The 26,579-nt window shown below is 41.7% G+C and overlaps 1 protein-coding gene across 2 annotated transcripts in view; it reads right to left on the minus strand.

The window, feature by feature from the left end:
* Positions 1-633: 633 nt before the first annotated feature.
* CBL (Cbl proto-oncogene, E3 ubiquitin protein ligase) overlaps positions 634-26,579 on the minus strand; it is a 54,419-nt gene continuing 28,473 nt past the window's right edge. For both annotated transcript variants that reach the window (XM_010581454.1, XM_010581455.1), the window contains 14 exons: positions 21,308-21,454; positions 19,810-19,966; positions 18,154-18,275; positions 16,993-17,130; positions 16,079-16,166; positions 15,397-15,528; positions 14,764-14,967; positions 13,101-13,232; positions 11,588-11,965; positions 9,989-10,083; positions 9,275-9,430; positions 8,685-8,788; positions 7,995-8,177; positions 634-5,340 (listed from right to left, as the gene is read on the minus strand). In XM_010581454.1, coding sequence (XP_010579756.1) covers positions 5,060-5,340; positions 7,995-8,177; positions 8,685-8,788; positions 9,275-9,430; positions 9,989-10,083; positions 11,588-11,965; positions 13,101-13,232; positions 14,764-14,967; positions 15,397-15,528; positions 16,079-16,166; positions 16,993-17,130; positions 18,154-18,275; positions 19,810-19,966; positions 21,308-21,454 — 2,317 coding nt within the window. In that variant the 3' untranslated portion in view covers positions 634-5,059. The remainder of the gene's footprint in view (positions 5,341-7,994; positions 8,178-8,684; positions 8,789-9,274; positions 9,431-9,988; positions 10,084-11,587; positions 11,966-13,100; positions 13,233-14,763; positions 14,968-15,396; positions 15,529-16,078; positions 16,167-16,992; positions 17,131-18,153; positions 18,276-19,809; positions 19,967-21,307; positions 21,455-26,579) is intronic.

Raw genomic sequence — 26,579 nt, forward strand, 5'->3', positions numbered from 1 at the left:
TAAACCATCCATATCCAGCAAACAGTAATGTTATCTATTTATAAAGGATATATAATAAATCCAAAATTACATACATGTAATGTATAATTGCATTCTACAGTTGTGTAATATACGTAATTACAGAAATGCTATGCAGTTATAAAAGTTATTTAGAGTCTATAGTAATGTACTAACAGACTCTGTGAGAGGCAAATGGAGCCTAACAGACTGCAGCAGAGTGGGACTGACGCTTCAGGATCTGCTAGACCCCAACAGACACTGCAGAACCCATCAGACTTTACTAGATTCCTATGGACTCCCTTAGACTCTGTTCATGGATGTTAACAAACCCATTAATGTCATTCTCAGACTCTAATATGTCCTGATGGATTATAGACTCTATTAATCAATTCTATTAGAATACGTTAACTCTATAAATACGACTTATTAGTATAAACTTTATATAAATCTTTCCTGCCCTCTATTTGTTAGTATCCATGATACGAATTTCAATTTAACAGATAATTGTGGTAAGAGTTAAAATAGCGACATCTCAGACTTGGGCACCCTGAACAAGATGACCGAGACAAGCTTGAGCAGGATATCCTTTTTCCAGGGCTCACAGAACCAACACAACACAGACAATATGCTACAACAAAGGAAATTTTATTTAAAAATAAAACTTTGTTTTGTTTTCTTTTTACTGACACAGGTGAATGAAATCCCAAACAAAGAAGCTCTTAGTGGGCAGCATACAAGAATGAAAACAATTAATAAATAACATTAGTATAACCTCTAAACATTAACAATGCATTTGCAAACAAAATGAGGACTTTAAACCAAGTGAACCTTAAAGCTCAGCTACTCTCTGTAAGAATATTTACCTTCTGTTTTTCCTTATTCTTTACAGATCTGAAAGGATTAAATACTGCTATTATATTTTTATATTAATGACACTATTATATTTTTTTAAAATATTTTGTGAAAATCTCAACATTTTTAACACTGATATTATACAAATTGGTATTTGTCATTCAAGAGAAAGAACAACTGTTCCTCCCCCACTGGGAATTTCAAAAAAGATTTCTATTAGGAACTTTAAAAATAAGTGTCCTTATTCCCCACTAATTTTTAAAGTGGCACCTTTAAGAAAGTGCGCGGGGAGTTGCATTTTTTCTTGCTCAACTGAAAAAAAAAACATTTACAGTAATGACCCTGCCTCAGGATTAGCTACAGTAATGTAATCAGTCTAGTGCAGGAAGCAACATGCTGTACTCTGAGCCTATCTGGCTCCCCCAAGGTAAGGGCTCAGTGAAGGGCATGCAGAAAAGCTGTTTATAGTGAAAGCAAGTCCGCTGGATCCCAGCAGAGACACTCCATGCCTCAAGTTGCAGCACTTGCAGAGACAGACACGCAAGGGCAGTGCAGCAGACAAGTTTTACCACACCCCTGGCAGGATATGTCTCATTTCAGATTCCCATTCAGCTACAGTGGCATTGAACATACTAAGTCAGCCGGAAACCCTGTTCAGAACAGATGATACTTGCCTGCTTTCCACAGCTACCTGCTGCTTGCTGCGCAGAGACGCATACTGGTCCCACACATTTTGTGCCCAACTCTTACTGTGCAAAGTGTTTTCTGCTTGCTTTGTGTCCAGGGTTGACAGGTAGGGGGAAAACCAGCATTTTTTATGAGCAGAACTCGTATTTTGTTACAAACAAAACCAATCCTGTCCTACAATTCTACTGTCTTCACACCAAACTTAGTAAAGCACCAGTCCAGACAAGTCACTGTTAGTAACAGGTAAAGTAAAGTAGGAAACCTCCACAGTTGAAATGCTACGAAACACAGTGTCAAAGTTGAAGTGACAATTGCCCATCTTTCTTGCCCCTTCTTTTCACCCCTTTCAAAGCAGTCTCACGCTCAAAGGCATCTTTACAGCTTGTCTAGTTCGGGCTCTTCATTTTCACAGAGGGATGGATACTCAAATCCAGCCTAGCGATGCAGCATTCCCTTAAGAAAGGCACTAGACATTTGGGTTGGTTTTTTTTTTTTTCTTCTTTTTAAAGTAGCGTCATAAAGTTAACTTCTTAAGAATAAAGATCAAGGAGGTGAAGGGAAAAAAAGAGAAATCAATCTTAGGCTTACCTTTCTGAAAGAACAAGAAAAATACACTGTACAGTGCCTGGATTGACTTCACAGAGCACAGCCATAAGACATGGTCAGGACTCTGCTGCACTTCAGTGGTACTAGCAAAGGCTTACATTTCTAAGGAAGAAAAGCCAAGACTTAAGTTTTTTAAATCAGTTTGAGACACAAACAGTGCACAGAAAGGACACATGCAGAAAAATTAGTGATACATGCCACAAAGACTGCTCTCTCTAATCTCTAATACCTGGAACAATACCCATAGAAACGTCTCTCAGCACATAAACCCCAAAGACTGGCTTGTAATAGCTCTGCTAGGCAGGATTTAATTTAACATTACAACAAGCCTGTAATAAAGGGCTTGTATGGGACAGGGCATCACTAGTCTGATCACACACACTGTGCAAGACAAGAGTTAAGGCTTTCTAGCTAGCTGGACTTGGCTCTTACGCAGCCTTGGCAGTGGCAAGAGTCACATGCCACACTTGAACACACTTGCACTGAGTTTACACAGCAAGTCAGAAACGAAGTGGCTCCAAACTAAACACGGAGCTAGCGGCAGCACTGGAGAGAATACGAAAGAGGGAAATAAAACTGTAGTGCTCCCTCACAAAAGGGTTTTTACCTGGTTCTCCAGGACAAAGCCAGGAAATAACTCTCATACACTAGGACTGGTTGCTCAGGCTCACAAGTGTAACATGCAGATCTACTGAGAGAACAACCAGAGCTGCCCCATGTTCCTGCCTCAGCAGCATCAGTGCTGGGCTTGCTTCTCTAGAAGCTCCTACAGACACACTGACCAAGGCTGCCATGTGTAACTGGCAGAGCGCTTCACACAGAAAAAGCAGGACTGGTTCACGATACTGCTGACTGTTGCACACATGGGCAGAGGAAAAACAACAGTTCTTCTTCCCCGAGTACAATATGCACTGACATCACCTTCTCTGCAACTCAGCACTTTCACCAAGGCCAGACCCTGCTCCTGGCTGCACCTGACCTCTCTCTGCACCATTGCACAGCACCATGCCCACTAACATAAATCTCATCAGTGTGCTGCATTTGCAAGTTTCAGCCCTGGCCCCAAAATAGCAACAGTGGTGACAGCCTGCAAATGTTGCAGGAGATCTCCTTACAGTTTCAGAGAACATTTTCTTTACTACAGAAAGGAGAGGAGTAAAGAGGGACAGTTCATGCTTTTAAACTGCCTGGAACTCACTGCATCAATTTATAAAGGTGTAGATCTAGAGAGAAACCTATACTCTACATAAACCAAACATTTTAAGCTTAGTTCCCTTTGATAATACTTGTTAAGTTCTCTCTGCCAATTGCCAAGTTTCTCTGAGATCTGGGCCCAGCTACTGGATTCTTTAAAAGGCTAAACTGCATCCAACTGCCATAATCACTCCAACATTTCAAGTTGCAACCCTTTGCCTAGTGACTACTGCTGCCCTTAGAGAGATGCAAATAATACTAGACATGCTTCAAAAGTCTAATAGCCTCTCAGTGTACACAGAGCACTTGTTCATCTGTCAGGCTGTGATCTGTGTACCCTGCTTGATTTACATCCTCTCAAAAAGAACCATACACTTCTCGCACGTCAAGAATATATGAACAGAGTTAAGTAGCTGAGTATTCAAGTCAGGTTTTTTCAAAGTAACAGCTGAGTACTGACTTTTAAAGCTGTGCGATCATTTTACAAATACAGAAGTTTCCCAGATCTGTGTTAACATAAGCTCTGGCAATACCTTAGAGTAATGGAAATGGAAAGAAGAGCCCCCACGTTGTTTTGATAGCCATGCAGAGAACTGCTGCATTTCTTTTACTGGTAAAGCAGGTAAGATACCAACGAATACATCAGCTGCATCTACCAATTCCACAGAACAGCCTGGCACAAAGACAGCTGGCTCCCGCAAAAGTTCTCTGAAGGAGATGATGGAATGGGCATGAAGACCAGTACTCTGCGACAGCCACCATGCAATTAAGATAAATAAAACATCATATTTACCAGGTGCAACATTCCTAGAGAAAGAGCACATGGGAGCGTCCAGTGACGGCTGCTCAAGCCCAGCAGGGCCACAATCAAGTTTGAGCATCGAAGCACAAAATGCTCAAGGCTAAAAAGAGAAGCAGCAGCCAGTTCTTTGCTCTGACTCAAATTCTTCCCACCCTCTCCCACCCCTCAAAAACACACAAAACTTTCAGCACATCTAGCTGCCTGGAATCTGGTGCTGCCAGTGCTGCTGGCAAGAGGACACATATGAGAGAAATCCAACTCCCAGCACTGTCAAGATCAAAATGCCTGACAGAAGCTAGTCACGCTATCTCCAGGCAAAAAGGGAGGACTTGAATCATAAGCAATAAATGGTATTATTACAGGCAAGGGGGAAAAACGCCATGGCAAACAGGAAGCAATCAGAAGATTCTTCCAAGGTCTCCTACTTATTCCCAGCAGAAAGTGACCTCCCAGCTGCTCTAAAAAGCCTGAGCCAGACACACAGCAGCTAACAGATCCAAACCTAGTACCATGAACCACAGGACACACCACACCGACCTCGAGACTTTGTTTCTCGGAGCATTCACTTAGAATTCACAGCACAAAACAACTCCCCCCCAGCCTCCAGGGCATCAGCTCGGGGATCCCATGTTGCGATGCCTTTCTCTACCAACACCCTGGAAATAAATCTGTTCTCTCAAACAAGAGGTAGGGGTAAAGGACTCCAAGACATACACTGTATAAAACACCATTCTGCTCCATTTCATTCCACTGCTTTGAAATCTGGAACCACAAAAACCTGATAACTGATTCTTTTAAGAGGCAGGACTGACCTCAGCATGAAGTCTCTATAGGAACCCCCTTCCCCTTTGGTGTGTAGCTGGGCTACGGCTGCCCAGACAGTTGGTCCACAGAAGTTGCAGGTGTGGAGGTAATGTGCTATGTGGCCACATGCGCAGGGGAGGAAATGGAAACAAACTCCCGGAGAATATTCTTGGCCATTTCAATATTGTTATGTGCAATGACCAGTGCTTTCTGAATGTCCTGATATGAGTAACCTTGGCTCATTAGATTCTCAATCTCACTGGAGAGTTGCAGTGACGCACTGGTCCCACTGCTGGCTCCGCCTGCTTGGCAGCTCCCTGCTTTCCGCTCCGAATTTATTCTCCGTGGTAGCGGCTTTGGCGGTCTTTCTGGAACTTGAGAGCCATCTGTAAAACCTGGAAGGAGAAACAAACACATCACTTCAAAAAAGGACATATGATTCTTGCTTGGAACAAAGCAGAAATGCCACTAGACTGATAAATGGCACTTCAAAAACATGCCACTGAAAGCTACGCCACTTTCTCCCACCAGCCTAACCTCTCACAATGGTATGGATTAGCTCAGCTTCCCCTCCATAGCAAAAATGGCTATGGAGATTTTCTTTAATTAGGAGGCCACATCAGGCTCATTTATTAAGATAAAACCACATAAATAGAAAAAATTGACACGGGATGTATGTGTGCCTGTGAGCAGAGCTCAGGTATCAGCCTTAGAACAAGAAACAGAGATGTGCTGGGAAAAAAAAAGACACTAAGAATATGCAACTTTACCAAACATCTTATTTCCTTCTAGAATCAGACAGCAACCCCTAGTCTAACTGTCCAGATGCTGACCTCTCCTCACAAAACTGTTGTCCACTTTGCAGCCTGAGGGAGTGTATCCACAAAACCAGATCTATCAGTTACAACTCATCCACCACAATTGCTCAAGCAACTGAATTACGTTCTCTGAAGGGTCTGCTCCTCTCCCAGCCCATCAGCAGGCCATGGCCATCTACAAGAGCTCCTGCTGAAGCTCACCCTACCTAATGGCTGGCAGCTATGGCAGATCAGTAAGCTCAGCCTGTTCTGCCTTTTCTCTTAAGTCGATCAGATGTGTTACTTGTCAGTAGCCACATCATGCGCTACTCTTGGGGAGAAAAAAGAATAGCCAATAAACCAAACAAGACACCAAACACTCCAACACATTGCTTTATGTGTTAATCCAACATCTGATAATTTTTGAGTGCTAACCTTCTGGATCATTGCAGAAAACATTTTTGCCTACTTTGCAAATCACAAATACTGACTCTGCATGAGTATTTGACATCACCTTAAAGAAAGTTTTATTTGTCTTCTGGAGAAACTCCTCAAGGTACTCAAGATAAGAGTTTTCTAGCAGTAGAACTGGTATACAACAGACAATTCTGTAAGACTAAGAATGTCCAAACAATCCCTTTTTAAGAGTGGATGCTGCAGCACTGGTCAGAAAAGAAGCAGTCATTGTGGAGCCTTTCTGAAAAACTTGTACCAAAAGCACTAAGATAGAGAAGGCTCTTCAGGAAACAAATTCATTGAAGCTTCCTCATCAACCACAATGCAGTTCAACTCCCTCATCTTCAAAGTACAAGCTGCTTATACATAAAAGGGTTTTTGTACATTTGAGAAAAAGGACTACCCACTTCTCTCCCCCCAATTGTCTTTTGAAAAAGCTGTTTCAGCTTGAATTGGATCAAATTTCAGAGACCATGGGTCAATTTGAAAGGGCAACTACTAGCACAGCTTTTTTTTGGTAAATGATTAAGAAACTAAACTGTAGGGTACAATGCGTGAGAACATAAATCTGCCAAAATGCATCCCATACTAGTCAGGCTTGCTTAAAACACCATGCTTCAGCAGTAGCTAATATCCAATGTTTCAGAAAACTGCATATGCTTCCCAGAGCAGTAACAATCAGCATTTCCACAGCATTTTTCATTAGTGGATCTCCTAACACTACAAAGCAGGACAACAGCACTGTTATTTCAGGGCTGTAGAAACAAAGAATGGTCAGTGATGAAGCTCAGTACTTCATCTGGGAGCAAGCAGGATGTGAGCTCTCTCTGCCCCTTCTTACCCCTGGTCAACCACATCCTGCGGACACAGTGACAGACTGAAAAAGTAGGGCAGGGAGCAGGGAGGAGTGGCAAAAGCTAATAAACTTCTCTGCTCTAGTAAATTCTTCTCAGTGCTGAAGAAGGGCAAGCTCAGGGAAGGGGAAGTGGTGAAGCAGGTGAACAGAATACTCACTGGGGCAAGTGGTCCTGGCTATAGGAGGCTCTGCCTCCTGTCTGCCTCCAGAAGGAACAAGAAACTCATTCCTCTCACTTGGCAAATCACCAGGGTGTTCAGACATGCTGAAAGTCCCCAACAAGAAGAGTTTCAGAGCTTCCTTTAGAGCTGCTGGGCAGTTGCTGGGAATAAGTCAAGCATTACGCAGAAACGCTCTTGGAGAGGCGAGGCTTTAGTTTCTCCCTCAGAGAACATGCCTTGCAGCCAGGAGGATAAGATGTCCTCTACTCCCCAGGGACAAAAAGCTGACCTTGTTGAGCCACTAGGTCCCTGCTCAAAGGAACTGACAGCATCAAACAGTACACTTATGCCATCTGCTGGTAATAACTGCAGCCAAGACTGAGTCAGACAGAAGCTGCGCAAGGTCAGTCATGTCATCTTTTACTTGGAACACTGATAAACAGTAACATTCTGAAGTTCTGTTTCATGCCCTGGTACACCCTGGTACAAAAGGCATACCCTGTAGGAAACAGTGGCTTAAGGAGTATCCTTTAAGCTGAGGACAGGTTTTCCTAACTGTGATTTTAAATGTGATTTGCTAGCTCAGTGATTAAATGACCAAGGCAGTGCATTCCCAAGTTGTAAACCAAACTGGACACCTAAGAAACAGTGTAATTCTGCCTTATAAACCTGATTTTACAGCTTACATAAAAAACCTTGAGTGCATGACCTAAGTTTCAAACATGCATAGCAAGCCATTAGTACCCACTACAACACGAAGAGTTCAGGTGTTCTCTAACCTGTTAGAGGGTCATTTTCCAAAGACATTCGGCTGAAGGCAGGTGTGGCATTGGAGATATCAGACAGTGTGCGACGAGCAATAGCAACCGGTAGTGGTGGTTTGGGGATATCATAGCCATCTTCTTCATTTTCTGACTCTTCAGGGCCATTGCTGGCAGTGGCTGCTGCCTGATCCCCTTCATCTAGAATAAGAGGCACATTCTGAGCTCTAGGACTAAACAGAACTCTGGGACTGAACAGAGCTTCTGTCTCTCAAGGCAGACTCTGTTCCCCTGTAGTCCACAAACATTGACAGGACACAGAACTAAGGTTTTGCTGCCAAAACCCTGCATTCAATGGAAGCTCTTTCCAGAGGGTAGTATTACATTAAAAATACTTATGATAGATGTGGGCTGACAACTGCTGCCCAGGGGGAAAAAAAAAAAAAAAAAAAAAAAAAATCTTCAAAACCAGCAATTTTTTTAGCAACTGTTGAGTATTTTTACAGTGCATTCCATCCAGGGTTCTCAACAACATCCCCACGTGCAGTCTGCAGCACACATACCCAGATGTTTCCACATACATCCTAGCTATTTTAACAGTGAAAGGAAGTAACATCTAATTTAGCCTAAAACGCTGTTCCAGCTGGGACTGGGACCAGTTCATTGTACCCCAGTTTCTCAGTTGTTTTTTTTAGCACACCCACTCACCAGAAGTGTTGACAGTCTCGAAAGCAGAGGATGCTGCTTGGGAGTGAATGTTGTACATTGCTTCATACATACAGGCATCCGTCTGCTGGTTGCAGTCTAAAACGCTGAGGGAGAGAACACATATTTCCCTTCAGACAAGTGACAGTGGTCAACCACCACCACCTAGTCTCTGTGACTGAGACTCTGCACAGATCCCCGCTTCAAAGTGAAATCACCACTGTTCTGTGAAAGAATATATGTTCCAGAAAATGCTTTAGTAATGTATATTGCAGTACAGCATATCAGCTTAAAATAATTTAATTGATACCACAACCTTTTAATAGAATTTTGAATTTCAGTTGCTGCTGCTCTCAAAAGGTTACTGGCAGAAAGAGGGAGGAGTGGTTATCTAACTCCTTTAATACTTGAAAAGGATTCTGCAAAAGAGCAGTAGTCACATTTCATTTACAGTTAGCTATGCTAGCCTAGATCTGGCAAATATCACTGGGGGAATTCAGCAAACCCAGCAAGCAAAATCGCCACCCTAATAAACAAATATGCTTTCCCAGAGCTGTGAGGAGGAAGCACAGTACGTACAAACAGAATCTCACCGTAAACTCTGAGTCATTTCCAAAGGCATTTTGATCTCTGGTTTTTGTACAGCAGGACCTGGAGGCACCACAGGCAGAGAGGATGGCGACATGTATTCAGTGTCTTCATCGCTTTCAGACTGTTCCCCAGGAGGCAGTTTTGGTACAGGCAGTGGTCTGGAGGCAGAAGAAACAAGATATAAACATCAGAAAAACATCTAAGCCAAATCTAATTAATATCAAAGTGGCCTTTAAAATCCACAGTGGAAGTAGCAAGCAGCCATCTTATAGTGATTCTGTCTAAAGAAATAACCTGGCTCGTAGGACTCTCAGCAGCCCAGATGCAAGGTCATGCTGGCACAAAGTCATTATGCAAAAGGAAGCTGACAATACCATACACATTATACATCACCTACTTCACATAAAGACCAACTCAGAAGTGAATTCATAAAAGAGCTAGTGGCAACTGTAGCCTGTTTCCTATTGCCACAGCCAAGGGTAACTACCAGCACTGTCTGCAGATCTTTGGGATGCTAATTTAATCTAATTTCTCTAGATTGTGTATTGGGATGCTGATTACATCTACTTTCTCTAGATTGTTTATTTTGAATCTGTCAGAGATTGAAACTAAAGCTGAGTTGTGTCAAATTCTGTCCCTGGCACCAGCATGGAGAGAGCCCTGCAATTACTATTCTCCAAGTTAGAAAATAGCACTTTTGCTAGAAAACAACAGACCTGGCAGCTAAGGAGTAGATCGCATTGGCAGATGAGGAGGGTTTAATTTTGGGGTGTTCACACTCTGAGGTTGTTGTTGGACCACTGTTCAAGCTCTGAAAGAAAAAATTCCAAACCAGGAATCAGTAACACCACATATACCAGTGTAGTTGCAAAGCTGTCAGCCAGTCATTCAACACACCCTCTGGGGGAATGAAGCATCTTCATTGTCGTGGTTTAACCCCAGCCAGCAACTAAGCACCACGCAGCCGCTCACTCACTCCCCCCCCATCCAGTGGGATGGGGGAGAAAATCGGGAAAAGAAGTAAAACTTGTGGGTTGAGATAAGAACGGTTTAATAGAACAGAAAAGAAGAAACTGATAATGATAACACTAATAAAATGACAACAGCAACAATAAAAGGATTGGAATGTACAAATGATGCGCAGGGCAATTGCTCACCACCCGCCGACCGACACCCAGCCAGTCCCCGAGCCGCGATTCCCCGCCCCCACTTCCCAGTTCCTAAACTAGATGGGACGTCACATGGTATGGAATACACTGTTGGCCAGTTTGGGTCAGGTGCCCTGGCTGTGTCCTGTGCCAACTTCTTGTGCCCTGGCTGGGCATGAGAAGCTGAAAAATCCTTGACTATAGTCTAAGCACTACTGAGCAACAACTGAAAACATCAGTGTCACCAACATTCTTCACATACTGAACTCAAAACATAGCACTGTACCAGCTACTAGGAAGACAGTTAAACTCTGTCCCAGCTGAAACCAGGACATTCATTTATTCCTAAGCATTTACTGACATCTTAGAAATCCAATAGTTCTGTGACAGTTTTCCCTCAGTGAGGGCACAAGCAGGGTTTTTCTCCTGTAGCCAACTGCCTGTTTACACAAAACCTGCAGGAACTTCATATCTTTTGAGACTCCAATGGCTTTGGCAAATTCAGCTGAAATAGGCCAAAGCAGAGTACAAGAGGAAAAGGATATAGACAAGTACACACATACGGAGAGAGAATGACAACTGTGCAAGTGTCATTTTCTTAGACAACTTGGCTAAAAACATACTTGCTTTCAATTTTAGAAAGCTGGAGGTTTTAAAAGGAAAAATTAGGGGAATGGAATCAAAGAAAGCAAAACTGCCTGGGATTTCTTTCAGAGAACAATATGTAGGACTACTAAGTTACACAGCATGACACTGGTAATAGTAACAGATCCAAATTTAACTCAGATTTTACTGTGTTAAACTAATCATAGCTACTGTGTGTAGGTTTTATAGGACTGAAAACTGAGAGGAGTAAATCACACTTTTTCAGCATACCAGCTCCCAATACAAAACATTCTGTTTTTCAAAACTGAAAGGTGAACAGTGATCATGAAATTTTTGTGGCTCATGACTGCTCAAACTAGGATCTCAGCCTTGCTCCCAAGAGGCACGAAAGCACTTCCCTAAGAAGTCCTCTCATTATTCTCCCTTGCTGGACACTCACCAGTTCCTTTCCATCTCTCCCTTGGCACAAGATTGCCCTATTCAGATGTAAACTATTAGAAGAGGGCACCTTGGAAGACTTAATTCTTGAAGACTACCTTTACCTCCAATAGGCCTACTCACCACTGGGTTGTCCAGGCTGAGCGTGCTCCCAAGCCGATGGCTGTCAGCCCTGGATTCCATCTGAGAGGGCAAGGAAAAGGGCAGCGAGTGCCTGTTTGACAGTTCTCTCCCAGCCCAAGGGTCACCTGGGCTGAGAGCTACAGATGGGGCTTTTGGAATTGGCCTGGATGGCCACAGGTCCGCCTGACGGTTGGAGGGCACAGGGGGTGGTTTGTCTCTCGAAGGACAGTCTCCTGGTGTGCAAGGCAGGGGACGTCTCTGAGGTCGACCTTCAGTCCCAATAGAATGTGGCCTGTCTGGAGGTGGTGGCGGTGGGAGATCTCTGAGCGTGGGTGGGATTGGCAAAGGTTTATCCTTGTGAAGGGTACCAGGTGCAGCCTGGAAGGCAGAAGAATGTAAAAATATTGCTTAACAAAGGTAGTCTAGCCACAAAATGTAAAAAGGAGGAAGGCAAGGGGCAGAAGGGTGAGTTTTAGGTTTCGTTTTATCTATTTTTACAAGAAATTATCTCAAAGGATGTAGAGATCATCTCCACATGTTAACCCTCCAAAGACACCTTCTCTACTAGCTTGAAGAGATAACACAGTAACTACGTGCAGCTACAGCCAGGCACTAAACACCCCAGATTGTTTTTCTTGAAGGAAAAAAAAAAAAGCTTATAGCAGCATTAGATTGGATTCCAAACAAAGGATACCCATCATTCAAGAAAAAGATTCAATTGTGGGTTATTTATACAAGTTACCATTCATCAGCCAGCAATGAATATTCATAGAAATGGATATTTTCTTCTGCCTGAACTTTCAAGCATTATTTCATTACTTCATCCAAACCAGCTGAAGAACCACTGCCATATCTCAACAGCCAATGACCAAACACCACCGAGATCACACTATTGCCTTCTGCTAGCCAATCAGAAAACCAGTTAATCTCTCCCAGTCACACATATTTCATTCCTTCCTTAGTTTTCTATCTGAAAAAAAATGCTTGATGGAAAAATTTGTTTAGAAAAGAAAAGTTGGGACAGGAATATGACACCTTCCCACATCTAGCCTCCTAGCTAGAACAAAACACAAGCCCATAAATGCAGCTCCAAAGGGCACAGGCAGCAGTGGCTGAGGTTGAAAAAACAGTGAAGATATTGGTAACAACAATAACTTGGTAGCTCAACAGGAGGACTCCAGTCACCCTAAGTGAGCAAGTACTTCAGCATAGGACCAGCTTCTTTCTAGCAATTGCATGGATGAATGTGAAGAGAAGACAGGCCCTTTAAACAGCAAAAAGGGACTCTCCTACCACAGATTGCAGAAAGAAGCATTTGCTTTCAGGACAGACTGGGCCCTCTTAGGGAATGAAAGGCAAGTGGCCCAAGAGGACTACAGAAAAGGAAGAAAAAAAAGCCTTGTGTGAAAGTACTTAGGGATATCACAGAGAACACGTAGTGTTCACCAACAATGCTGCTCTTACTGCCTGCCCCATCAAAATCATAGCTGAAAGGGCAAACAGTGTGTTTGACCTTTGAAGCGGTCCCAGGACTGGAAGCCCCAGGCGGATTGGACACTCGCTGCTGCAGAAGATCCAGTCGTGGTGGCACAGGAGGAAGGGTGGCTTGTGGAGCTACTGAGAACGGAGAAGGAGGACGCTCGACCTGAAAAAGAAAAGAATGGGAAAATCAACAAATGACAAAATCCAGCAGAACTCCTTTTCTCTAGAGAGGCTTTCATGCTCTGTGACTTGTACTGGCTTCAATATCACTATTGGTAACAAATGACTATATTAGTAACAAACATACACCAGTAAATAAAGGCAATTTCACAGCTCAACTGCATTTACTTGCAGCAAGCCTTGAAGGTCACCAATGAGCTTAGCTGCGGCACACAACTAAAAATGCACACTTAGCAATGGCACAATAAAAGACAAGCTGTTTTGCTGGAGTAACAGACCTGCCTTACTGGGCCCTGAGCAGAAGAAAGCTTCATTTCTTTTCAACGCAAGAGGGCATAATCTGCTGCAAAACCTACTTATCACTGCAGGTACCACTGTGCAAACTACTGACTACAGTGTCATGGGTGTTACAGCAATCACTAGTGTACACCAACACCTCCATTTTTGTCCCTGGAAAGCTGTTTTTCCACCTCACAAATCAGAACAGCGCCTGTTTTTCTCTTTTTCATGAAGTTTCTTTTACAAGCAAGGCTAGTGCCTTCTAACTTTGAAAAGCTTTACACACTTTTGAACTCACTGATGTCAACTAATACAGAGTACTAGCCTACTGCAAACCACAACAGGATGTCATGCTGAGGAAATTGCTTTGCTTCCCCAAGCTATGTATACAAAAACTACCTCCAGGAATACAGTTTACTGTTTAGTACACTATTTCACAGGGTGGAAGCTAAAGAGAAATATGATCATAGGCAAATCAGTATAGAGGATTCCTTCTGATCAGGAAAGGCAGCTTATTTCAGTGAATTCAACTATTAAAAATGAGCCACATTCAAACCCACTTCCCTATGCAGTAAAACAATTCTAAGTGCAGATGTGCAAGAGCAGCAACGAGCTTTTAGAAAAAACATCTATAAAGAATCCCTGTCTTGTACACATCTCTGGGCAGGAAGTAGCACTAATGGCAGAGAGTTATCACACATTTATTATACAAATTTATCAGACACCATATAAAAAGATGACAGTCAAACTGACTTCCTCAGCAAAATAGCCTGCCCTCTACCCAATTAGTCATCAGGACCTTGGGAAGACCATATCTGGTTGGTTGTATTCATCACTGGGGAAAATGGATGAATTTTTGCTGATATGGGTGAACTATGGCTAATAAATCAAAAGCAGCATTGCTAAGCATGTAGAGAAGTGTTATAAACCTAGATCTTACATTCCAATAGGTCAAGCCAGCCTTTTCACTCTTCTATGGATCCTTTCAAGACAACCCACAAAAGATCAAAGATTTTAAAGTGTGATCACCATTGCTTAATAGAACTGACAGTGTAAACTGAACTGACAAAACTGAACCTAAATCCACATTTTCCATACTGAGCAAAATCTTTCCTGTTATAAAGTCTGACAACCCTCACAGGCACAAATCACTCAAGATCACAAAAAACTGATAGAGAACATGCAGTCTTTGTACATACTGCCACGTCTACTAGCACACACTCTGTTGACCTTACTTTGGTACCAGCGAGTTCTTTCATCATGAAGAGGGAATCATCAGCTCTGTCGTCATCATCATCGTCATAATTGGGTGAGGGAGTTCCTTCTGCCCCTTGCCGTGATAATCCTCCCCCTCCTCTGGGGTCAAATGGGTCTACTACAATTGGCTCCGTGCCTTTGATTTCACAGCGGCAAAAAGGACAACCCTGGCCTTCTGATTCCTTCAGGGAAGAGAAGAAATCTGTTAGAACAGCCACTACAATGCAGAAATTCAACACATAGTTAATATACAAAGAGATTTAAACCTGCTTTTTGGCAGATACCTTTCAACTGAGAGGAAGACAAAGGCAAACTGTGCTACAATTATGAGGACTATTTTCCCTCTGAAGCAGAGAAACAGCTTTTTAGCAAGTCCTCACACTCCTGCCTATTCCTATATTAAGAGATCAGGCATCTAACCAGCTTCTCTCTGTGCTGGTGAAGCTGGCACAGATGCACTGATATTACTGAACTATGAGCTTATGTCCTTAGTTATGCTATCTTATCTCCATACCTGAAGGAAACTGAACAGTTTTGAGAAGAGAATATACCACTTCTGTAAAAGAGTGACTAGCTTCACTCAGATAGATTAACAAGAGGCAACGCCTCACCTGCCATGCAGTGAGACAGGACGTGCACATCAGATGGCCACATGGTTCAATCTTCACATCCTTGTCGTTTTCAGCACATATTTTACACAGCTGAAACGTGGAGCCCATCTCGCAATACAATTCATATTGTTCCTTGGGGAAAGACAGACAGACATGGTTGATACTGTCAAATAACAAGCATGATTAGTCATAGCTACAAGAAACCCAACACAAGATCTGCAGGAAAAAAAAATTCCAAACACAAGAACACAGTGCAAAGAAGAACAGAAGTCTGCAAAGATTTCACTACAATTTTATGTATTAGATACATCTGTCAAGCTCTGTAAAAAGTGCGCTTCAAGTTATCCCAGATTTTCATTTAGGTGTCCCATGAACAGCCTAGGAAATCAGGGCTCAAGACATGCTGGATGGCACAAGAGAAACAATATTTGGCAGAACATTCTTAAAAAAAAAAAAATCTTAAAAATCTGTCAGCCCTGCATAAAGCTTTACCTAATCTTTGCAATCTCCTCTGCCCATTCCTACCATTCAAAGATTTCTGCAAGTCCTGTAAAATACAATACATCAGCCTTAAAAACAAGCCTGGGGGATACCAAGTATGACAGAATTGTATAAACAGCTGAGGAGGCTAGAAATTAGGAAGAAAGCAAGTGAATTTCATGGGATAGAATACTTTGCTCACCTGTGTAACTTTAATGTGGTCCTGAGGTGTGGGCTCACACAGGCCAGTCAAGTCAGGATTCTGATTCCGGCCATCAGGAAATAAATAACTGTAAGCAGTTGGGGAAAAAAGATGATCTCTCTCTCTCTATATGTGCATATACACACACGCATACACATACAGAGGCACATGCGCGTGAACACAAATATAATGTTTCTTTTAGGGATGGTGGAGGAAAGAAAGAATGAGGGTGAGAAGTGAGGGGTGGAAATTGAAGGTATTCTGAATTCAAAAGAAGTTTTGGAATAATTTTATTGTTGGACAAACCCCAAACATATCATTCTTAAAAAGAAGCTTGTCTTCCTTCCTGGCATCAATTTTTATTTTAAACAGGATGTTATGGCCCCAGACTACTCTTCTTAAATCATCCTATAGTGAAACTGTAATATCCAGAGTAAGAAAACTGATGCCATAAGCAGTTGCCATGGCTCAAATTAAGGACTGGAAAAGAATCTATAACAAGGGAAACACTGACACACACTTATCGTTTGCTATTGCAAGGGACAGTACAGCTCTACAGTGCAAAGATAGCTGTCTGAGCATTCTTGAGTGCCAAAACAGTTAAGCATATGAATTATTCCACTGACATCAATGGGACTATTCACATGACTGAACTGTTTTGCTGAATCAAGGTCTAAATAAAAAGGAAGAGCTGAGAGATGTCCAAAAGGGGCTCAGTGATGTCAACAGTGATTGCTTGACCTCTGCAACATGCTGCCTCTCCTGTGAAGTAGATAATGTGTGAGGAACCCAGAGGGTACGTTTTACCATTCAACTGACTTTAAGACCTCACCACAGGATTAAGTTTTATAAAACAAACTCACAGTGAAAAAGGGCAAAAGGGCAAAAAACTTCATTTTGATAATGTTACTTACAAGCCTTCCCTGAAGCCATCAATCAGTGCTTGAAAAAGAGGTTTGTTGTGGGGGATTGTCTGAAGAATGTTCCCATCTGCAGTGACATAGCCAATGGCCCACTGACCGAGTCGTGTACAACTCAATCGGAAAATATAACTAAAAACACACAAAGGAGAAGCAACTTCAGTTTGGACTGGAACAGACAGAAAAGATTAAATGCCCAGTAGGCAGTCTTCGTCTGGCTATCTCAAGTCAGCAAATAAAAAATAGTAGGAATAACTTGATGATTTATACCAGCTTTCCGCAATTTACCCCCAGACAGATCAAAGGAGAACCTTGCAATCTGGTACTAAGTGAGAAAAGCATTCAAGCACTGGCCTCCAGGTGAAATTAAACCCAGAATCCAGAGCAAGAAAAGTCAGCATCATTAAAATCACTTGTTTCAAATTAACTTTAAAAAAACCCAACAAACAACAGAACCAACAGACTACACAAGGTTTCCATTTTTAAAACCAGCACAGAACTAACAGCATAACAACAACCTCCAGAAATGAACACTTGGCCCTTCCTGCATAAAGAAAAATCCGTTAGCCCTGTTGCATTGGGCCAAGTTCTACCCAGGACATTAGGTAGCCCAAAACTGCTCAGGTCCATAACGCCCACAGAAGCATGTGTTGCCCCCAGAGCCTCTGAAGTCCACCCAGGCTGCAGCATTACCTTGCAGCCAGCCTGCTCTGCCTGCCACACTTTTTTCTGCCAGAGCAAATATTGGTCAGCTGCCTTGTCTGTCTGAAGTTGGCTTCAGACGTACACACTGCTTCTGGGGGCTGCAATCTGCTCAGCTCTCCTGGTTTTATGCATATACACCATAAAATTATGGGACCTACAGACACATTCCCTTATTCATGGTCCTAAACAGCCCACCGTTTAGGCTTACTCTGGCAGTGTCTGCCTCTGTGCTCAGGCCTGAGGGAGCTGTTGTGACAGTTGTGGGGGTGGGCAGGAGGTAAGTCACCACACAGAGGATAATCTCCAAATATAGGGCAAGCTAGGGTTTTTCACAGTTTAAATTTCTGAGGAAGGAGGACAAAGACAAAATAAAACCAATCTCCTCAGTCAGCACAGTAACCAGCGATGTTAGCAAGAATGATAAAAAAGCCAGTGCTGCCAAGCACTAACCTGCCAGGTTTGTGAATGAATTTCTGAAGCCGGGCTTTCACCTCATCATACGTTAGGAATGCCATATAACCAGGATGAGTCACCGCTAGGCTGTTCCAGTTCCTGAGCAAAGAGGACCATGGCTATAGAAACAACAAATAAACACATTAACCATGCATTTCTAAAAAGTATCAACACATACAATATTCCTTAATCAAAGGGATCAGTCCTTCAGTTAAAGAAGCAGGTTTCTTATCCCAGCATAAATCCAGTAGAGGAACTAAAACCTACATTCTCATGCAGCAGCCTTAGCATTTGAGTTTCTCTCTTGTCAGTGATAAAAACTTCACCTAAGACAGACCTTAATCAAAACTCCTTTAATAAATGCCAAGGGAGAAGTCAGTGAGGTCACAAAAAGACTGCTCAAGAATAGCTACCAATTTGTGCTGCTTCTGCAGAGAAAATGACTCATTCCTGAGACAGGGATAAAGACAGGAGTTTAAAAAGATTATGCACAGGACCAGAAACCATGACTAGTCTGATCTCTTAACACCGACTTCCTGTACGGCCTCAGGAAAGTGACCTCCCCTCTCTGTCTCAGTTTCACTGTGTGTAAGATGCTTGTGACTACTCCTTAACCAACTAACCTCACTTGGGTGTGGCAAGGATTAGTGGCTAGTCTAAGATTTGAATAAATAAACCAGCACATGCATGTTAAATATTCCTTAAAATGATGTACAAAAAGTCATAACAACCATTTGGAAGCTCTCAATCCTGAGAGGGGCTTGGGTGTCCAAATCTCATCCATTTTTCCCAAATTTCTCAACTTGTCTAAAAGAAGATATTATCTCTCCTTAAGAACTGTGCATCTCTTAGAAACTGCAGCAACTCTTAACTTGCTCTTTATGTACTATAGTTGGAAAAAGTACTGAATGAGATCAGCCACATTGCAAAACCAAACATGGGAATTTTTCATCTAGGCATATCTTAATTACAACCCACCCTATCACATGGGAAAAGGCAAGTCAGAGCCAAAGAAGTAAGTGTTTGTTCTTGTAAATACCCAATTGCACCATCAGAAGCTGTGTTTTTGAGTTTAGCACTATTAAAGACTGTGGGTTGGAATTTTACCTACTATTAATATCACTTCAGTAATACAGATATTTCTCGTGCACAGAACACAGACATGTCCACAACATCCTGGCTGTGTCAGTTCAAAAGCTAGGAAGCCCAAATTTCTTTCCATGCTTGTGCTCCATTCTGAGCAAACCCCCCATGGAAAATAAATCTGACAAGAAAGAAAGGACAAGGAAAGACAGACTGATAAAACTAAGCTTCACATTTCCTGGCTTACAGAAGTTCTATCAGAACTTCAGTCTAAAAGTGACCTTTGAAAGGGAAAAACTGATTCATGGGAGGATAGTGAATGTGCCTTAGAGTTGCAGTATATATTTAGACAATTTTTTTTTCTACAACCAGAAGTATCACACACTTTTACTGCAATATAGGGACCTAAGTATTACTAGAGCTGTTTAGGGGATGAAGGGCAAGATGACCAAATCCCTTACAGCCTAAGTAATGTCATTTTAGTGTGTAAAATACAGTTTGTCCTGGGAAAAGAGTCTAACCTGAAGCACTGAGACACATTTCAAGTGATTCATGTTCCTCAATTCTTACCTGAAAAAGTCGTGTGAAGATATCAAATTCAAATACTGAAATGTAGTCATTGCACGTCAAGTCAATCGTTGACTTCAGGGCCATGGCTTCCAGCCCTGAACTGATTGGATGCACTTCATGCAAGGCCTGACGGAAGCTCTTCCAAGGAACGATAGTCCTGGGGAAAACCAAGCCATCTGTAAATGTGATATGCTGAAGACCAGCACCTTACATATTTTTTTTTGTCAGTATGCACCTCATGATAATAGAAGCGAAGAAAATAAAAAATCAAAATCAAAATTATCCACAAGAGATTTATTCATGTTACGCAAGGACAGGATTTCTTGGTACTGCAGGAAATTAGCAGCCAAATGAACTTCAATTTTCTCTGCATATGCAAAATTTTGGAATCTGAAGTCCAGCTCTGCTTTCTCCTTTCCCTTCTTCTGCAGTCCTATCATGTTAACGCTTGTATGTACCCTGGGCTGTATACAACACTATCACTCGATAAGAATTTAATAATGTCGCAGCTGGTAGAGGAGTTAACAGTAAGTCTTTTAGTAGAGGTCTAGATAGTTTAAAAAAAAAAAAACCACAAAAAAATCTGCAACAATTCTCTAAAGAGCGATTAACTGGAGAAGTAAGATAATCAGAAGCCAAAACAGAGGCTCCTGTTTAAAGGAATATTTTCCTTCTTTTAAAACATCAAGTGGAATAGAAACATAGAAAGAACATGCTTAGCTTCAGACAACTGTGTTATTCATGAGCAAATATATTATTGCTTTTTGTTCTGACAGCTACTAATTAAACTCTTTATGTGAAGTACCTCCGTTAGAAAACAGTACCCAATTCCATTAACTTTCATCCTCAAATGTTGCTGCAGACACCTCTACAGTTCATTTAGTCAGCGTTTTATTCGATACAAAAATTAAAACTGACATTTCAACAGTTTGCACGAAAATATACATTGCACTTCACTTTCTCCTTCATTCTATCTTAACAAAGCCATTATGCAAATTGACAAAAGTTCAGAGAAGCCAGAAGAAAGGTGACTAAGTGATTGGAAAGACTAATTGGAGGGAAGATGAAAAGAATTTAATATAATGGCTTAGCTAAAAGACAAGTAATATTGGGGGCACGGTAACCTTTGGAAGAAGAAAGCAGGGTTTTTTGCATAGTTCATGGAGCTTCCTTACAAGTTAAGGAATTAAATTAAGGAGAGGAAAATTTAAGCTGAATAATCAAGGGAAACTCTGTGACAATACAAGAGTCTCCTAGGGCAAGACCCATCACTTGACACATTTAAAACAAGACAGGACAAAGAACTGGGAAATATAATAAAGGAACAAACTTGTACCTTACCCCAGAGAGTGGACCAAATGACTAGTAGTTCTCTCCCATCATTCATTTTAATCTGACAAAGACCTTTCTGAACCACAAAACAGAATTTTTAAAAATACATAGTGCTTTGTGCAGTTTGTTCCCACATCTCTATTTTTAAGCACAGTTAGAAACTTACTTTTCACCAAAAGCCTTTCTCCAAAATTCTGCAGCATCTGCCTTGGTGATCCGGAACGTGTCTCCCTGGAAAAGGCCGCTTGGGAAAATACCTTTAAGTTCTGCTAGCATATGGCTGAATATCAGGGATAACTTTGTCAGGTTACGCCTACAAAGGACCACAAAACCAAACGTTTCTTTCAGAAAAGACAGACATGGTTTAGCACTCTGAACAAAACAGAAATAGTACCTATTGCAATTCAAGAATTATCCCAGACTAGAAAACTTCTCTTATTTGGGACCACCTTTCAAGTATTTACCCAGCATTCAGAACACATCTATCATATGGTACTTATCAGTAAGGTCTGTGTTTGTCAAGACATTTTCCATAATGACTAACTTTGCATAACCTCTTTGAGATGGGCAGGTTATTGCCAAGGCACAGCCCCCCCCACCCCGCCCCAAGGAAATACATTCACAGAAAACATTCAAAACCAATATTCAGACCTCACCTATTAAGTAACAGCAGAATCAGAGCCAAAACCTCATCAGACTCCTCTGCTCTTGGGTCTGAACATTCCTTATGAGAGCACATAAAACTACTGCTGCCTTGGACCAGGCAAACTGAATGTCTTTCCAAGTCTCCAGAGGGTCCCAACACAGTAGATTTGCTCAGAGCACAACTAACTGATAATAACAGGCCCAGCTCCCAAGGGAAGGTCAAAACACCTGCAGTTTTTTCCTAAAATGGTAATAACTTACATACAAAAGCTTGATGGTCAGGGCATTCAACCATATTGTGTTGAGTGATTATCCAATTTGAATTACAAATTGGTACCTCAAGTCCCTTCTCTGCCTGATGACATTCATATATCAGGAGTGCTCTAGTCCATCAGGGTATGCCCTTTTCTAAACTGGAGAGGGAAAGTTGGAGAAGAAGAAAAGAGATATTCTATATTCTCTGCTTCAGATTTAGTGAATGCGCAAAAGAATTCCAGAAATAGAAGACAGGAGGACTACTGCCTGGCAGAGAGGACACAGCACCATTGGGAGCATTTTGGGTTATATGCTTCACAAGAAACTAGCATTGGATTGGCATCAAATTCCAGTACAAACCGCAGCCCAGGACTGCTTCTTCCCTCCTTGTAGTCTTAGTGACTATGTTAAGGAGGTAAGCTCTATGTTGTAACTGTGCTATGCAGAAATAGAGCTAGCTTGGGTACCTCAAAGCATCAATGCCTGTAGCAGCACAGGAATACCAAAATAACAGTCTTCCTACTTAGGAGTCAAACAATAGTACCATTACACACAAGGGAGGTCATCTTCCACTCATAGATGGAAAAAAAAAAAAAAAAAAATCTATTCACTAGTAGCACCTCTTTCTCTCATTCCTTTATCCAAATAAAGGATGACTCTCTTCTCTTCCACTCCATTACATTCTCCAGATGCTAAAATGGGAGTTCCTGAAAAGAGACAGGGATATTTCTAGGCCAGAGGCTTTCTTTCACCCCCACGTCACATGCTTAAAGGTAAAAGAAGGAACGAGTATTACGTGGGAAAGGACAATCTCCAAGTTATGTCCAACAGACCCGAGCTGGTCTTAACCAGCTGCATTAACCACCAAAGGCATTGCACAGACTCAGTTATGACACTGAGCAACAAGTTATTTTGCAGACTGCAAAATACTGAACCATTTAGAGAGGGACTAGAAGCATCCCCAGTCACGTAGTGTTTTCTTAATGTCTTGTTTTCCAAGCGCTCTCACTAAGTATGGTACTATTGTAGTGTGCCATGTCCCTGAAGACAGCTGTGTTTGGCAGCAAACTACACTCCCCCCCAGGTTTCAGCCTTTCACTAATTTCTAGTATTCTGGTTGGACTGGTTCCAATCTATTACTTCATGTTGGACATTTTTCAGATACCACTTGCTCCAGATACGCTACTCCTAGTTGAAGTACTTATTCTATTAATCAGCCTGATTGCAGAACTGACCTCCAGCTAAAGGAGATAGGTAACTATCTCCAGCCTTTCTGCAAAAATTCTCTGGATGTTTGGGCTTATGTCTTTTAGCTCCATGTCATACTCATAGAGTCTAAACTCAATTGGAATTTACCTACTTTGCTTGACATATATTCTACCATTTACTCAGCTCCACAAGAGCCCTTCCTCCATACTATGATACAGTCTGGGTAGACTAGAAGGTATACAGGACTCAAACCAATAAATCTTCTTTCACAGTAGTTCTCCTCTCTTCCCCTTATTTATTCAACTACATTTTAATTTGTGTCTCAGCAATGAAAGCTGCTCAAAGTGTTTATAGGTGCCAGCTATACAGCAAGGGATGCTGGGTTTTGTCATTTCATACATGTGCGATAACAACAGGTGCTCAAGATTAACATAACTAAAACCACCCAGATGCTCTTCTGTAGGCTGCTTCATTCAGCAGCTCTCTACTAGATACGTTACACATTCAAACTGTGTTTATTTTAAAGCAGCTATATGATTTGGTTGTTTGATTCTATGAACACAGACTGAAAAGCTTTGTTGTTCACCACTCTTTGTCAGTTAACTGGTGTCCACAGAGAGGGCCTGTCAGGAAGTCCCCTTGCCTTACTAGTGTATCACAATTACCAGTCATCTTGCTTTTGCAGTTTTGTTATACCTTTGGAGTGCTACTGTAATTCCTCACCTTCTGATTTTAAGAGGGTTTATACAGTATGTCTTAAGAAAAATTATACAGGATCCTGTGTGTAGGAAAAACTAAGCTGTATCAGAACAGCAAAGTAACGGCTTCCTGTGTGATCACAATCACATTTAAGATTATCGGTGGCTCAGGACCTAGATGTATGGATACACAAAGAAGCTGCAGCAGTACAAAACGAGGCTGTTACCTTATCAGTAGTATCTGTGCATCTCCCCACCCTGGTGTAATGTTAAGTAATCCAAAGTTGCATATTCCTCTTTCCAGTAGCACATAAGCAACTTCACATTTGCCAGGGTAAGACTCAGATTCTGAGGCACAGCCACTGGCTAATCCTACAGAAAAGATGATTTAACTGTAAACACACCCCAGCTCCCTCCCTCCCTCCAGAGGGTAGGCTCCCACCATGTCCCTGCAATGCCTTTAGCTGACAAACACTAGAAAAATTGCAAATCAGGGGTTCTAGCTACAGAGCTTGTTCCCTGAGCTGTCTTCTGAAAGTCCCCACTTCCATAAAATGACAGAAAATATGACAGTTTATGGCAGTGCAAAAAAAAAAAAAAAAAGAAAACACCATACTATTATGAATCATTTCATCCATCTACAACTCAAGCAAAAAAAGAGATGGTATTTGTTTTTACTAAGTTTATGAAAACGATGCTTGAGCAAAACCTGCTAACTTTTGTTACACTAACATGCAAGTAATTGGTAAGAATTAAATTCTGAATAATTTCCTTGAGGGCCAGCATGCAATATTTGTGTGCAATCTGAACAGGTAAAGTGGCATCTCACAGCAGTGCATTAATGCCAAATGACTAAAAAGTTAGCGATCCTAAAGCTGTTTTGATATATGGCACAAGTTAGCACCGACTTGCTAACACACTTGAAAACTCATGTCCTATTTGTGAAAAAATTCTAAGCATGCTTGAAACTAATGTATGCAATATTTATAGATGGAAGGAAAGTAATTTCAGGCAGACACTCTCCTATTGCTGCCCAGCACAGTGTGAAAATTTGGGTATGATCAGGCAAGCACAAATGCATTTCTGACTCTCGAACAAGAAGCTAAGTGAACAAGTGCACGGTTTAAACAACGCAACAGTTAACACTGCAAGAAGACAAGGTATATTCCTGTGTCCATTTGCTTACCACTTCTGCCTAAGAGCCTTCTCTCTTAGCTGAGTTTCAGGAAGTGCTTGCACTCAGCTGAGCACATCATTTCAGCAAGAGAAGTAAGAACTTCCGCAGGCTTAAGGATGGATAAACAAATGATTTTACAAAAACACACACTGAAGGACTTTGTTTCCAAAAAAGTTTCTAATACCTGAACATTTTCATTTCTTAAGGTTATTATTTTTTTACAAGTATTCAGCTGTATCTTAGGTAAATAACAGGAAAAACACAGGAAGTTAACATAAAACCCAGCAAATTGCAGAGTGTTTTATGTCAGTAACTAGCTTTTACATACAGCAACTAGTTACCAATCCTGTGCTAAAAGGACAGACATTTTCTTTCAAGAGTTAACTCCTTCATTTTAACAAACCAAGTTACACAATTGTAAATTACTACAGGCCAACTGACATATTGAAGTTTAGTGATTATGATTGTATTTTATTTTTAGTAACATCAGCAACTGTCCTCATCTCCATTGCTTCGGCTAAACAGAAGCAAGTGTTCTCCCAGAAAAAGGGTAATATTTTCAAAGAATACTCAAGTGACTTAAGACCAGAGATTCCCAAATATTTTTGGCCACAGACCTCCAACAATCTTCCATGTTTCTTATAGACGATGATGGCCCTCTTTCTAACTTTTAGCTAAACATAGTGATGAACACAAATACTGTTACCAGAAGTTGCACCAGGCATATGCCAGCTGCAGTTTGGGAATCACTGACTTAGGCACCTAAATGCCATTGACAGTCAGTGGAATTTAAACACCTGTCACATAAGCGCTTTTGAAAACGTTACCCAGGGACCACAGGCCACATCAGTTGGCTTGCCTCACTGTTTGCAACTGAGCTGAAGGCAACACCTGTGCCAGCTTCAAACAAAGAACTACAGCATGCTTCTGTTCAGTGGTTACATGCAAAGACAGAGCAACAGATACAGTTTAGGTAGGATTTCATGTTCCTGCAAGTGCTTTCATACATACATGCAAAGTATTCAGCTTATTATCGTTAGATAGTGAATCAACGACATAAAAAGTGAAAGCTTAGAAAGCCAAATATTTTTCCACTCAATAGAGTAACCAAATATTTTACTACAAAACATTTGCAGTTCTAGTGTGGAGGCATTATTCCTTCCGTACACACAACGTTAACAGAGAACCATTTCTTTTAACAACCCAGAAACATCACCAGAGCCTGTTTAGCTGCAATCACACTCGCCTGTAAAACTGCGCTACCTTGACACTGACAGGGGTCTAAAGATGCAGGTCTCAAGCAATCATTTTGGGGAACAAAAACCAGCATGCAGCAAGACTGTTTCTTCAGTTACCCAGTGCTTATTAATCAGCTGGCTCCCCAAGGCCGGGCCAGGCCTGCCGGCAGCTCTGCAGGCTGAACAGGCATGTTCCTTCGTCCTCCCTCCTCCGTG

This window comes from Haliaeetus leucocephalus, unplaced genomic scaffold (genome assembly GCF_000737465.1).
Source record: "Haliaeetus leucocephalus isolate CR32 unplaced genomic scaffold, Haliaeetus_leucocephalus-4.0 Scaffold773, whole genome shotgun sequence".
NCBI lineage: Eukaryota > Metazoa > Chordata > Aves > Accipitriformes > Accipitridae > Haliaeetus > Haliaeetus leucocephalus.